At 37.7% G+C, this 17,892-nt stretch overlaps 1 protein-coding gene across 1 annotated transcript in view; it reads right to left on the bottom strand.

Annotated features, from left to right (window-relative positions):
• LOC136025253 (kinesin-like protein KIF11-B) overlaps positions 1 to 17,892 on the bottom strand; it is a 208,655-nt gene that overhangs the window by 74,548 nt on the left and 116,215 nt on the right. Inside the window, 3 exon segments of the mRNA XM_065701097.1 lie at positions 1,176 to 1,315; positions 3,707 to 3,844; positions 11,763 to 11,833. Of these exon segments, the coding sequence (XP_065557169.1) occupies positions 1,176 to 1,315; positions 3,707 to 3,844; positions 11,763 to 11,833 (349 nt within the window).

Genomic DNA, 17,892 nt, shown 5'->3' with positions numbered 1-17,892 from the left:
CAAATCATGAATTCAATTCCTACTTCTTGTTCATCCTTTCTGCTAAAATAACACGCTCCTTCAATCGATTGTGATTTTGATTTGTCTTCTAACCGCACATTTCGTCGTGCAGTATTTTTGTTTGCGATTCAATGTGTGTGAATTCAATTATTCATTCCAGCTTATCCTTGACATACGTTAAAATAACACGTTTCTTCATTCCATTATAATTTTTACTTGTCTTCTAACCGAAGATTTCGTTGTATAACTTTTTCGTTTGCAATTTAATGTGATTTTTCCTGTCGATTGTTCCAACTGTTCTGCTCTAAACTGTTTTGCTCTAGCTGTTCGGGGTCAGGTGTCACCTTTTGTAATTTCGCATCCGTCATAGATACGAAAAACGATACAACGACCCCTGAGAAAAAAAAAATATTACATTTGCTCTTTAAATTCAATCTTTTGGGTACGTGGTTTTAACTATTAGATCGAAATACTAAAAAAGTTGTTTCCTGCTGTTTCTGGCAATCGGCACATCGCAGGCTGTATATATAATTGTGTATATATAATTCTCGCAGTTAATACTCCACAGACGCTAAACTGAAACGCTCCTTCATTCCATTGTAATTTTAGTTTGTCTTCTAAACGCAGACTTCATCGTGTAACATTTTCGTTTGTAATTCAATGTAATCCTCGCTATCGCTTCTTCTTTGCCTTTTGCTTTAGCTGTTCGGAGTCACTTGTCATCTTGCGTAATTTCGCATGCGTCATAGATGCCAAAACGATCACTGGCGAAAATTGAAGTAATTTTTGCTCTTTAAATGTGACGTCACCCACATGAAAAACTTTTTTCTAAGTTAAGACTCTAAACAAATTTTCACAAAACCGTGACCTATCTAGATCGTTTTCTCATGCTGGTGTGCCGCCAATTTTCAAAAAAATATAAATAATATGGAGCCATTTTCGAAAAAAACATAAATACATAAACAGCTCACATACATACACAACTGCTCGTTTAGAGAGTAGGTAACAGCATATTTTTTAAAAGGATAATATTTAAAAGAATTGTATAAAAATCTAAGAACATTTATAATACAACATTAGACAGATTTTTTTTTCTTATATCTTATTTTATCTTGGCGAATCAAGAAAGAAAAGAGAGGGAAAGCCATGGAGGAAGATATAGATTAAAATCTTACCATATATTTCGCTTTCATCCGCACTTATTTTCAGCTGATTTTGGATACCTCGAACTACTTCATCAGACATTCGATCTACTTCTCTATAGAATGATTCCAAGAATGGTGGTATTTAACTTTCGTTCTCCGTGTCAACCGATCTTCAATAGTAAAGAAAAACAAAATCACTAATTTAATTCATGCACATGAAACCGTAGTATTAATTTGTGTACTTATAGGAGAAACAGAGAGAAAAACAAAAAGAGAGAGAGAGAGAGAGAGAAAGAGAGAGAGAGAGAATAAGTTACTAAAAGTTTTGCACCAATTAAGACTTCCCAAAGGTTTGCAATTATCACGACATAAAGAAATATTTTACTCAATTTAGAAAAAAAAGTATAATAAGACCAAAGCATATTGGATAATATTATTTTCAGGTACGGATGCAGGATTTCTTTTTTTTTGGAGAGGGGGGCTATCTCCGGGCCCCCATCCTGCTACCTCCCGCGCACGTCCTTGATCATTGCGACCAGTTATCTAAGAACCTAAGGATTTCCTAAGAGAAGTTCAGCAAAAAAATAAATATTCCGTTTATACGACGATGTTGTGTTGATTAAACAATATTGCCCAAATATTGTAATGAATTTGCTGCAAACAAGCTGGAACAAAATGTACACAGAACAAAATATAAAAACATATGTTAGAGCAAAATCACTGATTTTAAATCAATTCACGCTCAAAAGTTCGTTTCCGTTACCACATAAGACATTCATCAATCAGCTAGGATATTTAAAAATAACACCAGAGACACTTTTGAATCCCAATCCCTTTGAGCTTGTGTCAATATATTTGAAGTCCAAGTATTATAGAGGAAATTATTCATCTTCATTTCCTGCTTGTAAGTAACACCAGAAGAGAAAAACAGAAGAAATAATTTTAGGAGCGTTCAGACCATTTAAAAAAATTTCTTACAAAAATTTATAAGTAATAAGTAGTTGCAAGAATAAAATTCTGAAAACTTGAAAAAAGAGTCAAACCCCCTTAAAATTGACTAAATTCAAACAAAAACTACATCAGGGAAATCATTATCACAAAAACTCTTAATTGAGATTTATAGAATCACAGCTTATTTGCATAGCAATGCAAATATAGATGAAAATGCATATACATAAAAAATCAATTACCTAAAAAACACCTAAGGGAGTATACTCTTTCGTATTCTCTATACTCTTTCTATGAAAATTGTATATATCTATATATATAAAAATAAGTTGTCTGTGTGTGTGTGTGTCGAGTGACGTCATGTTTGTGTGTTGACTGACGTCATGTTTGTCGACTGACGTCATTATGAGGATTGAGCTGTATGCGTCATGAAGTTGTTTGTCGACTGACGTCATGTTTGTCAACTGATGAAATTACATACCGGGACACAAATGACGACCGGGACACAGGGAATATAAATGACGACCGGGAACCTCAAAGAGAAATTACAGACTGGGACACCCGGACACAAATCACGACCGGGACACAGGGAATATAAATGACGACCGGGACACAGGAACACAACTACAACGGGGACGCCAGGGGCACAGGCGGGATATATAAATGACGACTGGGACACAGGGATTGTTCGAATAGAAATTACAGACCGGGACACCGGGACACAAATGACGACCGGGACACAGGGAATATAAATGACGACCAGAACGCTCAAAGAGAAATTACAAACTGGGACACCGGGACACAAATGACGACCGGGACACAGGGAATATAAATGACGACCGGGACACAGGGACACATCATTAGAATAATGAGGTATAGATCTGAATACGGTTTGTTTTTCCCATGGACAAATATATGTTGCATGTTCAAGAGTCAGTAAACCTGACAATCTATTTATATGACACAGGGACACAACTACAATGGAGCGTAAATAATATGGCGCGTAACAACTTACGCGCGCGGGGGGGCTTGGGGGGGGGGCGCGAAGCGCCATCCCAACAGCTAGTATATATATATTTTTATCTACATTATCTATATAGAGCCAACATAGATATAGATAAAAATAAATATATATATATATATATATATATATATATATATATATATATATATATATATATATATATATATATATATATATATATATATATATATATATATATATATATATATATATATATATATATATATATATATATATATATATATATACACAATTTTCATAGAAAGAGTATAGAGAATAAGAAAGAGTGTATGCCCTGCAAGAAAGAATATAGGAGACAGGCAAAGACATAAAATTTGCTTCGAAGAGGGATCAATATTTAAAAGTGGGCACGAATTTTAAAAAGATGCAAAAAATACATGAATTCTATGCTAAAAATAATAATTAATGGGGAAACTCATACTGATACATCTCATTTTTTTCTCTTTTCTGAGAGTAAAATTAGGAGGCAATAAATGATTTGTCGTAAAAAAAAAAGAAAAAAAAAATCAATTGGCTTTGACTTACTTCTGAATGAATCAATTAATCACATAAATAATGAAAAACTTACCGACGCCTATCCAATTTGGCATGTAATTTTGACAGGTCTGATATACTTTCATCAGCTACTGATACCAAAGTGCGTCCCTGTTTCTTTAGTTTGTTTTCAGTTTCCACATGCTTCTCAACCAAATGGCTCTGCTCATCTCTAATCATATAAACAGAGGACATAATTATAAGTCATTTTGAAACAGTTACTACTAGACATTCCACTTTAACCTTCGCAAAGGGAGGGAAGGGGGAGCGGTTAAGAGCGAAAATTTGTCGAAGAGATGGAAAGGATACTTGAAGCTTAAACGGTAAAAACGTTTCCAAGAGATTCCAACTTTTCTCCCACCTATTTCATTCCAACTCACTATTCCACATTGCGCGTTTCCTTCTCCATCATTACTCATTCACAAAAACTGTAAATACTTGAGAACGACAAAATTTACAAAGACCTACACATCTCAAAATTCCTGGTGAATCTTTCCTAAGACTAGTTAAAAAGACACCTGCCTCCTCACCTTTAATATACATTTGTTGTCGTCTGTCAACCTTCTAGAGGAAAACTTCAACCTCCCCACTTTCCTCCCCTCCCTCCCGCATATACAAAAAAAAATCAATGTACATCGATGGTTAAAAATACAAAACTTTGAAAGAGTTGTGTATTTGAGAATAAATATCAAAATTATTGACAAAGAAAAACCCAGAGCCCTGGTGTCCTTAATTTTATAGACCCTCCAGACCCTCCACCTGTTAGAAGTTACAGCCAGTCCCAAGCCTGGATAAAGGAGGAGGGTTTGGCGGTGGCCTAGCAGCCTGCCCCTAGAAAAAAGTTATGCTATAGAAACATCCAAAGTGAGCCAAAGTTTTTTTCCCAATTTGTGTGATATGATTGCCCAACGTGATACCGACCATGGACCATCGCCGGACACCCCTACGACGACGACCTTGGACCGCCCCCGGACACGCTTCTTGAAATCCAATTGCCCTATTAAACTCGGTTTCTGGAATGTAAGAACCATGGCCCAACTATCAAAAACTGAACAGGTTATGAAAGAAATGGATAATTATGGCTTGGATATTCTAGCCCTCTCTGAGGTCCGTTGGACTGGAGCAGGAAGACAGAACCTGGATATGGGGTATACTATCCTGCACAGTGGTCTCGAGAAAAATAAAGAAGCGGGTGTAGCCATAATGCTCTCCAAACCAGCCTCAAAAGCGCTGACGAAATGGACCCCCATTAACAAAAGGATCATCACAGCCCGATTCGCTGGTAACAATGCAAAACTAACCCTAGTAGCGTGCTATGCACCAACTAACGACGCAGACGACGTGACGAAGGACAGCTTTTACAACACCCTTCAAGCTGTGGCAAAAGACATTCCTAGTCATGACTTAATCTGCTTCGCCGGTGACTTCAACGCCAAAGTGGAGAATGATAAGTCTTACTGCCCTGAGGTCCTGGGAAGCGAAGGACTCGGCGAAATAAACGAGAACGGAACGCTACTAGTGGACTTTGCACTGACAAATGACCTAATAATTGGGGGTACTATGTTTGCACACAAAACAATCCACAAATATTCCTGGAACTCCCCAGACGAGAGAACGCACAACCAAATCGACCACCTTCTGATAAATAGAAAATGGAAGTCTAGTCTACAAGATGTGAGAGCCTTCAGAGGAGCTGACGTGGCATCCGATCACCCCTAATGATAGCAAGGATATCATTGAAGTTAAAGGCTGCACCGAAGACCAGTCCCAAAGCAAACCCCGCCTTCGACTCCGCAAAGCTTTCCACTCCGGCAATACGAAATGTGTTCGCCCTTACACTCTCTAACAAGTTCGAAGCCCTCGCCCTAGATGATGACACTGACGCCAGTCTGGAGTCAACCTGGAACACCATCAAGGAGGTTTACAGCCAAATGGCTGCTGCTACGGTTGGGTATGTCAAGAGGCCAAAAGACCAATGGCTATCCGAGAGGACATGGAACCTGATTGGTGACCGACGCAACCTAAAACAGCAGCTTCTTAATGGTGGCGAATACAACGACACAGTCCAAAAGAATCAACTGTACAGAGATCTGGATAAACTAGTCAAAAGAAGTGCAAGGGGGACAAGCGCAACCTTCTGGAGGAAATAGCTGCCATGGCGGAGGAAGCGGCAAAACGAGGTGCCTCCAGAGCCGTTTACAAGATTACTAACGAAATCGTGGGGAAAAGCCGAAACGTGAACGGACCAGTCAAGGATGCGAGTGGCAAAACTGTCACAGACCCATCGGAAATCGCCGAAGTATGGGCCTTGCATTTCGAAAAGGTTCTGAACAGACCCCGCCCTCTGGATCCGCCTGACATCCCCGTAACCCCCTGTTTGAACCTCCAAATCAGCACCGAAGAACCGTCTGATGTAGAAATCAGTCAAGCAGCCTGCAAGCTGAAAAATGGTAGAGCTGCAGGTACAGACAGGATATCAGCTGAGATGATAAAAGCATCACTTAGCGTCTGTATGACTGTGTGGCTGACACTCTTTGCTAGCATTTGGAAGTCTGAGAAAGTACCTGATGATTGGACAAAAAGTACGCTCATCAAACTTTTTAAGAAAGGTGACGCGACAAAATGTGACAACTGGAGGGGCATTAGTCTCATTTCGACTCCGGGTAAACTCTTCGCACAGATTATTCTCCGGCGCATTCAGACAGCCCTCGATAGTCACTTGCGTGACGAACAGCATGGCTTCCGGCCGTCCCGTTCCTGCACTGACCTCATCTATGTGCTACGAATGATGATCGAGGAGTCCAATGAATGGAGACAAAAAATGTACCTGATTTTCGTGGACTTCGAAAAAGCGTTCGACTCCATCGACCGAGACTCGCTTTGGAAAATCCTGCGGTACTATGGAATCCCCGAAAAAATAGTGTCCCTAATTGTTGCATTGTATGAAAACACAGAATGCTGTGTTCGGACCCAAGATGAGAACACCAGATATTTCCGTATCATGTCCGGCGTAAAACAGGGTTATGTCTTTTCTCCGTTACTATTTGTCCTCGTTATTGATTACGTACTTCGTGATTGTACAGGATTTGGCATCCAAATTGGAGAAGCCAAAAAGCTAGCCGACCTGGATTTTGCTGACGATATTGCCTTGATGGAGAGGAACAAGGCCAAACTCAAGGATCTTCTTAATACTATCCGTGAAAATGCTAGCCGACTTGGACTCAAGATCAACACGGAGAAGACAAAGAGTATGGCAACAACCGATTCCCCTCTGGACATGAAATGCGGACATGAGATTCAACCATCGAGCAGGTCATGGAGTTCAGGTACCTCGGCAATACTGTGGAGAATTCAGGATCAAGTGAGCGAGAAGTGCAACAGAGGATTGGGCAAGCCAGTGGATCTTTTAACCGACTAAAGCCAGTATGGCGATCGAAAAAGTATTCCCTGAAGCTGAAATTGAGGCTATTTAACAGCAACGTCCTTTCTGCACTTCTATACAGCAGTGAGTGCTGAAAGTTAAATCAGCAACAAGAAAGACGGATCCTAGCCTTCGAAAACAACTGCCTTCGGAGGATCCTGAACATCGACTGGAGGGATCACGTCACAAACCAGATAGCCCGCTCTATCTCAGGCCAGCCCAGGGTCACAGACGTCATCCGGCAACGTAGATGGCGATACCTTGGGCACGTGATCCGTATGAAAGAAGACAGGATCCCTAGGCAGATCCTAGGGTGGCAACCCCAGGGAACTCGCAGGAGAGGTCGACCCAAGAACACGCTGCGTCGCACCTACCAACGAGATTTGTCGAACATCCACACGACGATCCAGCCCAAGTGGGAAGATGTTTGGGCAGCGGCGCTCATGCGGGATGACTGCCGGCTCTTCGTGGATGCCCTGGGTGCCTCTGGCGGCACAGGAGGATCTAAGGTCTAAGGTAAGAAAGCTTTCATTGACTAGGACTCGAAAAGACCTAATCTTATGGAAACAATCTTTCTGGTATTATGAGTTATTACCAAACAGCTCGTAGTAAAGAACTGCAGGTAAGGAGCGACTCGTGCTAATAGTAGCCAAAGCTAAATATACTCTCTCTCTCTCTCTCTCTCTATATATATATATATATATATATATATATATATATATATATATATATATATATATATATATATATATATATATATATATATATATATATATATATATATATATATATATATATATATATATATATATGGATGATTATATGATAAAGCCTGCAGCATGAGTTCCGAGGGGACGAAAGTGCTCTTCTAATTACGGAGACGATATTTTATTACGGAAATTTATACTTTATTCCGAAAATCAAATACACTAATTGGCCCCTTTATTTAAAGCTCTATTCTGCCGAGGTGGAACTTTGATGTAAAGAGAGGGATTTCAGAAGGCAGCGCCATACTCATATTTAGGGTATATGGTGCTAAAAACGAGAAGAAATCAAATAAAAAGATCAGTTTCTTTAATTAAAAGTAAAGAGTTACAATAATACCTAAAATGGAACAGAAATTATCCCGTATATGAGCAAATCTCCTCCCTCCTCAACCCCTCACTCTTTACTCTAAAGTTATATAGTGCTTTACTGAAGCCAGTTATGAGCGCAACAAATCTAGCTAATGGGTAATTCCGAGTATTTTATTTAACTACTTCCTTAAAAAAAATTTGAATAGAACACTAATAGGCCATTTTTTTTTAATTCAAATAACCAAGTAACCTTTTTAAAACTTTGAAAATCTAATGAAAAACCACAAGTAGGGTGTAAGTATTATCCATAAGAATATATGTAATGAACACTTTGTAACGCAAATTTTCAGTTATAAACATCTCATCTAATATCTAACGAAACTTCACACATCAAATCAAACCAATAATTCTTCATAGACTTATTTATTCACGCCTAATCGGATCGAGACCCGATGAGAAAAAACCATCCAATCATTAACATATGTATTCAACAGCTCACAACCTTTTGTAAAACAAAGGTCCAAATGTTAAACACAAATCCTCAAATTTTCAACATAACTCCAAACTTAGCAAAACCTTAACATCTGATTAATCACTAATAAAATGCCTCACTGCACACGTAGGACAATAACACCTGATAGTTCAAATCGGTTTCTCAAACTTCGTTCTTGACCTGTTTTCTCGAACTTCTTGCTCAGCAAACTTTAAGTGTAATTTTTTTCATATGTACTTTGGTAGTATGATGAAGGCCGTACGCAGTGGGGGAAGGTGAGGGTATTCGCAGGTTTTATCCACCCTCTCCCCTTCAATCCGAGATTTTTATTTGACTCGTAAAAAGTAGAAAAACGATGTAATCAATTTTTTGATTTTTTTTAATTTATTTTTGAAACTCCTCCCCTCAACATAGAATCCTGTATACGACCTTAAGTATTAGACCTTAAGTGTCTTAAGGTTTATGAAAGACTTTAAGTTTAAAGCAGCGAAATTAATTGTGCACCACCCGATTCTACAAACACGGATTGGACACCAAATTTTCTTGGAAATAAACCAATAACAAAACTTTAAAATACAACCGGGGTGAAAATGTGCATACGAACACTGTCGAGCACCTCTTGATTTCCAAACACTCATGTAGAAAGGCTCATGAAAAGAAGTTTAATGCATTTTTTAAATTTTTATTTATTTTTTTGCTTCATTTTAACTGTGGAAAACGCATAATCAGAATGACGAAGAGTTTTTAAGAGCCATATCCTGAAAATGAAAGAGTCGGATATCCCATTCCAATTGCACTTGTGTTTGAGCACACATTTCTAAAACATAGGGGGAAATTACTTAAACCTAATCATAAAAATAGCAGGGGTTAAGGAGGGAAGAGCCCCTAAGACACGAAACATTTCTATTTGTTTTAAGTTTTAGCATTACTCTTTATTTTCTTTTGAAAATAAAATTTCTTTGTTTTGTTTTTCTAATTTAATTATCAGAACTAAACACCACCAAGAACTTATCAATAGGAATATAAGCAGTTTTACAATATTTATGGAGAAATCAAGATTACCCATCACGACCATTAATGAATAATTTTAATAGAATTCTTGTTCTTGGAAAACAGCAAGACGATTAAAAGAGCAAGACAACATATCATCCCTCCATTAAAACAAACTAACCCCTCTACCCCCATTCTTCCCCTGTATTATCGGAAAAAACATAAACTCTTTAGAGTAAGGTTGTCCCAGAGGTTTTCGAGCCCACTTCCCTCGATTTGGCTAATATTATAAATAATAAATACACACAGTTCCAACAACTGTGTGTGTGTGTGTGAGTGTGCGTGTGCGTGCGTGTGTGCGCGCGTGTGTGTGTGTGTGTGTGTGTGTGTGTGAGTGTGTGTGTGTGTGAGTGTGTGAGTGTGTGAGTGTGTGAGTGTGTGAGTGTGTGAGTGTGTGAGTGTGTGAGTGTGTGAGTGTGTGAGTGTGTGAGTGTGTGAGTGTGTGAGTGTGTGAGTGTGTGAGTGTGTGAGTGTGTGAGTGTGTGAGTGTGTGAGTGTGTGAGTGTGTGAGTGTGTGAGTGTGTGAGTGTGTGAGTGTGTGAGTGTGTGAGTGTGTGAGTGTGTGAGTGTGTGAGTGTGTGAGTGTGTGAGTGTGTGTGTGTGTGTGTGTGTGTGTGTGTGTGTGTGTGTGTGTGTGTGTGTGTGTGTGTGTGTGTGTGTGTGTGTGTGTGTGTGTGTGTGTGTGTGTGTGTGTGTGTGTGTGTGTGTGTGTGTGTGTGTGTGTGTGTGTGTGTGTGTGTGTGTGTGTGTGTGTGTGTGTGTGTGTGTGTGTGTGTGTGTGTGTGTGTGTGTGTGTGTGTGTGTGTGTGTGTGTGTGTGTGTGTGTGTGTGTGTGTGTGTGTGTGTGTGTGTGTGTGTGTGTGTGTGTGTGTGTGTGTGTGTGTGTGTGTGTGTGTGTGTGTGTGTGTGTGTGTGTGTGTGTGTGTGTGTGTGTGTGTGTGTGTGTGTGTGTGTGTGTGTGTGTGTGTGTGTGTGTGTGTGTGTGTGTGTGTGTGTGTGTGTGTGTGTGTGTGAAAAACACTATAAAATGTTATTCACTGTTTATCAGTTTCCTGGAAAGTGGGCGCTCAGGCCCACTTTAAGTTTTTTGAAGTGGTTTTTAATTTTTTTTTTTTTTTACACACTGTTTTTTTTTAATTAAAGTGTAGTTTTGTTTTTATTGACATTCATTGCTTTGTTGAAATTAAAATCCGTTCTTTCTTTCTTAATTTTTCGTAAATGGAAAAGCAATGTGGTCTAAGAAATTATTTGCTCAGGCCCAGTCTTGGTGGCTGGGAGAGGCTCCTACCTCCTCATTGTTTAGGCATGATAAGAAAAAATATAGACCAGCAATTAAAAAAAGAAACGAAAATGGTTATGTGTATTAGTTTGTAATACTACTTGGGCCGCAAATATTCTTAATAGTCAAAAATAGGGATTAGTTAAAGCCTTTTCAAAACAAGGGGAGTGAATGTGAGTACAAGAACATGCTTTGGGAGATGGCGGCATATTCTGTCAAGCGACCACGACCAAGCAACATCCACACGTGAATTCAAGCTTGACTCTTTGCCACAATTCTGCTTTTTAATACAATTAAAAGCTTTAGCGTAAAGAGCGAGGGATTGCGGAGGGGACAACCCATTTCATATACGGAGTAATTTCTGTTCGTTTTAAGTTTTAATGTCGCTCCTTACTTTCAGTTAAAAAAACTAGTTTTTTTTTATGTAATTCTATAATAAAGGCTCTTCCTAATATCTAATAAGAAAAGGATATCATACGTACATTCTTTCAGTATTGTTCGTTATATTTCATCTTTCAAGCATGAAACTTTAATTTAATTTGAGCCAACTTTTGCCCAAGAGAAAATCGAACTCCGAAACAGACGCGGAGCGAATACTCGTTCACATGAAAACGATTTTTTCATTAGTTGACATGAAATCTGGTTGTCAAAGCGAAAATTAACTTCTGTCACAACCCAGCTTAAATCAGAACACAAAACTCAAGTTCGATGACAAACAATGTAAATTCCAGTATGACCCCAACCTATCTCAATACGAGAAAGAAAACAAACCTTTGAAGACAGGCAGTTTTCAACTCCTCTTCATACTTAGATATTGTTGCTTTCATCTCTTCAAATATGTTCTGAAATGAAAATGAAAGTACAAAGACTTTAATCATAAAATAATGTTATCTGCTCATAAATATGTATTGTCATTTTAGAAGAATACTCAATGTGTGTAAAAGTAATCTGAAGTGAAGTATAAGAGACTGAAAATATAGAAGAAAACAATAACAACAGGGTATACTTACAAAAATACACATAAAATTATTCCCCTTGAAACCTACTGACGGTATACTATCTCTATAATGATAAACACTTATTGGCCTTGGGGCTTCAGACTTAAAAAAAGCCTCTTGTAAGCATCATAAAAATTACATAAAAATACTTCGGAAAAACACTCGATTTAATTACCCGTCCCTCAATATCATGTAATAAGTCAATTTACGTCAATTTAAAATGATGAGCTAAATGGCCTTAGCTAAAAGCTGATACCAGTAAACCGCTGAATAATACTGTCCTCATAAATATGTATCTTTTTCTTGTAAGAAAGCTAACAATTTTTCGAGCATGTAAAAGGAATAAGTAATCAAATTTAATAGGCTAAAAATGCAAAGGAACACATTTGGGCCTAACCTGGCAATGTACAACACCAGCTGATATGAAGGAAACCATTGATACAAAAATTAAATATGTCAGCAAAAAAATAAAATAAAATGAAACGATGACAAACATACTTCAGTCATAAGTTTTTTCTTGTTAGCTCATAAATATGCAAAAAAAATGTAAGTAAATAAAATTGAATAGGCTAAAAATCCTAAAACAGAGAGGGGTGTCAATACACGAAAACAGAGGGAGGGGGATTTTACTTTTTTTAATTTTTGAACGAAAATACAGAAAAAGGCATTTTCGACTATGCATATCCAGCAAGGATATTTTTCGAAGAAAGACAAAAAGTACACAAAACAAAATAAGGTAAATATTTAATTCTGGATGTTTTCGAAAAGGCTAAGGGCATTAACATGAAATTTTGGAGAATGCTAAGGGGTATGTTATACTAAATCAAAAGGCGCTATATTCATCCAGTATATCAAAAAAGAGGATCTGCAATATTTTAAGAACGGCTAAGGGTATTGAGGTTGAGACTTTCAGGACATGTTAGGAGGGATGTTTAAAAGTGGTTGGATGGCCACTAGCCCTCTCCCATATCTTCTTAGATGCCCCCCGCCCAAAATGAAATATTTGATCCACTTTTTGAAATAGACAATTGTTCAAAATAGTCAAAAGCTTAAATAGCTTTGTTTATAGTGATGACATACCCCCCCACGACTTTGGAGAGAGATGTCGAAAACAATGAAAGTGTGCGTGTGCTGATTGTCAGAAGGACAAATCATCAATATCTAAGGAACGGCTTAGGAACTTAAGTTTAAAATTTCAGGAGATTTTGGAGAGCAATCGGAGGGTAACCAGCCCCCTATGGCTATTTTTAGATGTTCCTTTCCCTCATCACTGGTCAAAATTTTGAAAACGCAATTCTGTTCAAAACGGTCAAAACGTCTAGTAAATATGCCTTCGGGATGCAATAACCCCCACCCCAACCCCGGGTGAGGATTGTAAAGTACGCAATTTGCCCTTTACTTGAAACTTTGAAAATCAAAAACGAAGAGAAATTAATTAGGCAGAAAATTTCCGAAAAAGAGGTTTTTCAAAGAAAAGTAAAGAGCCATATTAATTTTAAGACAAGCAGAAATAAATTCCTATAATAATTCAAATTCCAAAACAACCAGAGATTACTATTAAAGAATAAATTAAAATCAAAACGAACAGAAATTAAATAAACAATCAGAATAATACCACCAACAGAAATAAATTTCTATAACAATTCAAACTCAGAACGACCAAAAATAGTATAAAAAAAAATGAAAACCAAAAAAAACATAAACTAAGTCAACAATCACAAGAAACAAACATACAAAATGTACTAATATAAATGAATTAAATAAATCTTAAAACGAGTAATACCTAAAGTGAATATTGAAATGAAACTTAAAACGAACAAAAGTCACAACAAATAGGAGTTTGGCAACTGCCCCCTTCCCCCTCCCCTAACTATAACTTCTAATGTAAAGCGTCATTTGCGCTTTACTAATAACGAATTATATTATAAATATTTTCATTTGCACTTTCAACATTGAAAACAAAAATAAAAATTACAGGGAAAAAATATCTTGAATTGCTATCTTGAATATAACAAATTTCCCGCCTCATGTTATTAGTAGGAAGGTATTACCTTCCAAGTTTTATGAATGTCATTGCCACAAGCATTAAAAATTTTTAGCTAATAGAGAGATTTGGCTTTCCTGCCTACGGATTGTTCTGGGTTCCCGGTTGACTGACCGTATTTCAAACAGTAGGCTGTACGAAAAGTGTGGTTCAATCCCTCTTTCTAGGGCTATAATGAGAGAAAATTACAACCTACAGTTCACTTCCTGGACACCTCCCTCCTCAATAAAAATCCCTCAAGCAGAAAATCCTCAAAAAATTATCCTCAAAGAACTTGATTAGGGACAACATAATGCGTACTATTTATTAGTAAGTGTTCGGCATTTCGGCATTTTAACTATATTTTTCCCTTCACAGAACCCGACGCATTTCTCTCGGCCAAGCACGCAAACAGCCATTTATTTTAGAAGATCAAACTTCAAAAAAAAAGAAAGAAAAAAACACATACATTATATGGACAATAGAGAAAAGTGTGGAAAAAACCGGAAAACGGAAAAATTTCGAGGAGGGGGAGGAGTTAGGGGCCTTTATTCCTTGCGCACAAGCCTGATCTCAGCCAAAGCTTCGCGTAAGCGACAACAGATAACATTCTTAATTTTACTAAGAAAATTTTAGCCGTCCTAGCCGAGCGGTTGACGCGCTTCGTTTGGAATCCTTTGTCCAAGGAACGGGGGTTCGATTCCTTGTGTAGCTGGTTATTTGGTTTCGGACAGGGGTTAGTGGCGTGACTATGTAAGCTCAGCCACAGTCATCCCAGCACTAAATGGGCACCTGGGAATATTTGGGGAAGGTGGACAGGAAACGTGTGCAAAAGCACAGGATAGCTGGCCCTCAACCCCTCGTTGCCCTTCGTGGCTGAAGGGCCTCGAAACATAGATCAGCACCGCCAGTTTAGACTTTAAGGATCTAGTACCGTACTCTTTATACCATTTTGCTAGGAAAAAATCGATGCACGATTTCAGAAAAAGCAGTGCAGGAGGTATACAGTCCCCTCCCCTCCGCCTGTATGTTCGTGCCTACAGCCGTCAATTTTTTTTATTTGAATCATTAAATATATATTACACCTTAGATCAGAGGCGGATCCAGGATTTTTTTTTAGCGGGGATACATAATAGGTAGCTCCGATAAACTTGCGAAAAACAAAGGGAACCTCAACAATTGTCCGTCGTAATTAGGTAGTAGAAATGGTCGTAGATTTGATCTAAAATCTGTTAAGGGTTAAAGTTCTACTAAATCTGTTGAAATTAAAATAGTCTAAAAATATTGACACAAAAAGTAGTAAGTAATAAAAACCACCCCGCCACAAAAAAAATAAATAAAAACCTGTTCATCCTTAACAAAAAAATATCATATTTTGTAATTAATATGATATTTAATAGTTCAAAATCCACCACTACGTTAGGGACGGGCGCGCGCCCCCCTGTGCCCCCAACTGGATCCGCCAGTGCCTTAGATAAAGGCTTTCAAACCGGCTTCAAGATTGATTCACTTTTTAAAACGCTATGTACCAAAGTATGTCAATAAATCTAGGCTTCTATTTAAGACAGATATTTCCAATTAAAAAATCAATTAGGAAAGTAATTTAGACTAAATCTTAAACACCCGTGTTGAATCTTTTATTTTGATTAATGAGGCAATATATGTAGTCCATGCCTATGGAAAAAATCCTTAGCGTTGACAGAGCGATAAATTCTAAAAACCAGGAATTTTCCACTTTATCATCATAGAAGTTCCTTGATCCCCAAAGGAATGAGTGAATAACTATTATGAGTTTAGAATTCTTCGGGGGAGAGGTCACAGGATGAAAAGAGGAACAGGGGGAGTGGGTTAGACATGGATACTTTTAAAACTGACACTATTGCATTTATCATTGCCGAATGAAGTATTACCAAATGAAGAGAACAACTTTACCCAAGTACCTAAAAACGCAACAATTTTCCGCCAAATGCTTTTTCGCTTTTAATTTTTTTAAATTCACAAATGGGTCACAAAAACACAAAATTAACTATAAGTGCCGGCGTAAATTAGCATGTTTGGGATACCCCCCCCCCAAAAAAAAAAACACAAAACAACTATTATTACACTTCCTTACAAAAAAATTCTTAATCCTCCCCCTTCCATATCCCCATCAAACAATTAATCAACCATACTAAAATTAATATGTTCACAGGGAACTCGAATTAATCCCGCATTCATAATCTACAACTTCTCCCAATCCCCGACACATACTGACACTCACCCAATCAAAAAACATATGAAACAAAATCTCTTTTTACAACGCACAAGCATAAATTCACTCCAAAATCAATTAATGAGTCCTTCTCTAGAATATTGGTTAAAACAAACACATCGCAAAGAAGCACGGAATTCCTCAAGAGTCTTCTTACCTTTTACTTCTGCTGAAAATTTGTTCCAGACTTCAGGGCCTATATGGAAAACTTAGATCTGGTAGTAATAGGAACAAGTGTCCCAACCAATTCAACATTTCTAGCCTCATAATTATGTCTCCTTTTCTTAGTTCGAAAACCATAGAGGTAACAAATTAGAAAAGAATTTATATATAAACAAATTTACATAAAGTGTAGCCAAACCAAAAAACGGTAGGATTTTTTTTGAACATACCAAGATCATACCGAACTTCATGACAAATCATAGGGCGGAACTCTTGAAGCATTATTACGAAACAAACTGAGGAGGTATACATGGCTAGTGAAAGTCAACGACCAAACTATTACACAATATAATAAACATGGATGAATAAGAGAGAAAAAATACAACATTCTAATAACCTTTTTGGGGGAAAAAAATTCTTCAATTTTCAGAGAACTCTTTGAAACACTCATTAGCTATGACACCGAGATATTTCACAACATTTGTTCGTTTTATACTTACACAATTATACTACACAATTTGCGCTTCTCCCATATAACATGAACATTATTTTCTTATTATTAACAAGCAGTTTGTTAACTCGCATCCATCTTCCACTTTTCATTATCACTTTTTTTCAAAGCAGCTTCTGTTTTCTCAGCCATTGTTAACTGAGTATCATCAGCGAAACTTGGAAGTATTGCCCGTACCTTGGCCCCATTGTACCCTAGTGTTGATAGCTGTTTGATACATCCATTAAGATCATTAATATATTCAAGAAATAACAGGGGATGCAGTACATATCCTTGCGGCACACCACTTTGTACTAATCATATACAACATAATAGCGTTGCCTATAAGGCTCAATGTATTTTTTTTTTTCTCCAAGCCACTTTGAAGGATAGGAGTGGTTGTAGAAACTTCGAAGGGCAATTTCGATTAGAAATTAAAATTTGTAGTGCCCTTTTTAAGAGTCGACAGTTATTAGAGGGCAACCAGCCTTCCCCCCAACGTTCTTTTTAGTTACCACACCTCAACTCCCAGGGACAGCCGATCAAAAATTTGCTACAGCCATTTCGGTCAAAACACTTTAAAGGTCCAGTAACTATGGCTCACAGGATGAAACGGCTCCTAGAGCCACTGGGGCCCGCGCTATATATTTTGCAAGTAGTACATTTTTTTAACTGGAAAGGGAGGCATGTTTGGTCATATGTGTCCGAAAAGACAGGGTTTTAATGTGAAACTTTCAGGGCATGGTGTCAAAAGAAACTATGTGCATTTAGATTTTCAAAAGGGTTTGTCTGCAATATCTAAGGATATTGCAGACAAACCCTTAATACGTCAAAACTTGACGTATTAACTAAAACTTTCAGTTAAGTAAGGGTAATACGTCAAAACTTTCAGGGCATGTTGTTAGGGATGTTGGATTAAATCAAAAGATGGTATGTACTTCAACGTTGTCACAAGGGTGGATCTTAAATATTGCAGG

The sequence above is a fragment of the Artemia franciscana genome, chromosome 3, assembly GCF_032884065.1.
Source record: "Artemia franciscana chromosome 3, ASM3288406v1, whole genome shotgun sequence".
NCBI classification, from domain to species: domain Eukaryota; kingdom Metazoa; phylum Arthropoda; class Branchiopoda; order Anostraca; family Artemiidae; genus Artemia; species Artemia franciscana.
The sequence above is the reverse complement of the archived record's forward strand: the minus strand, read 5'-3'. Positions and strand labels throughout refer to the sequence as shown.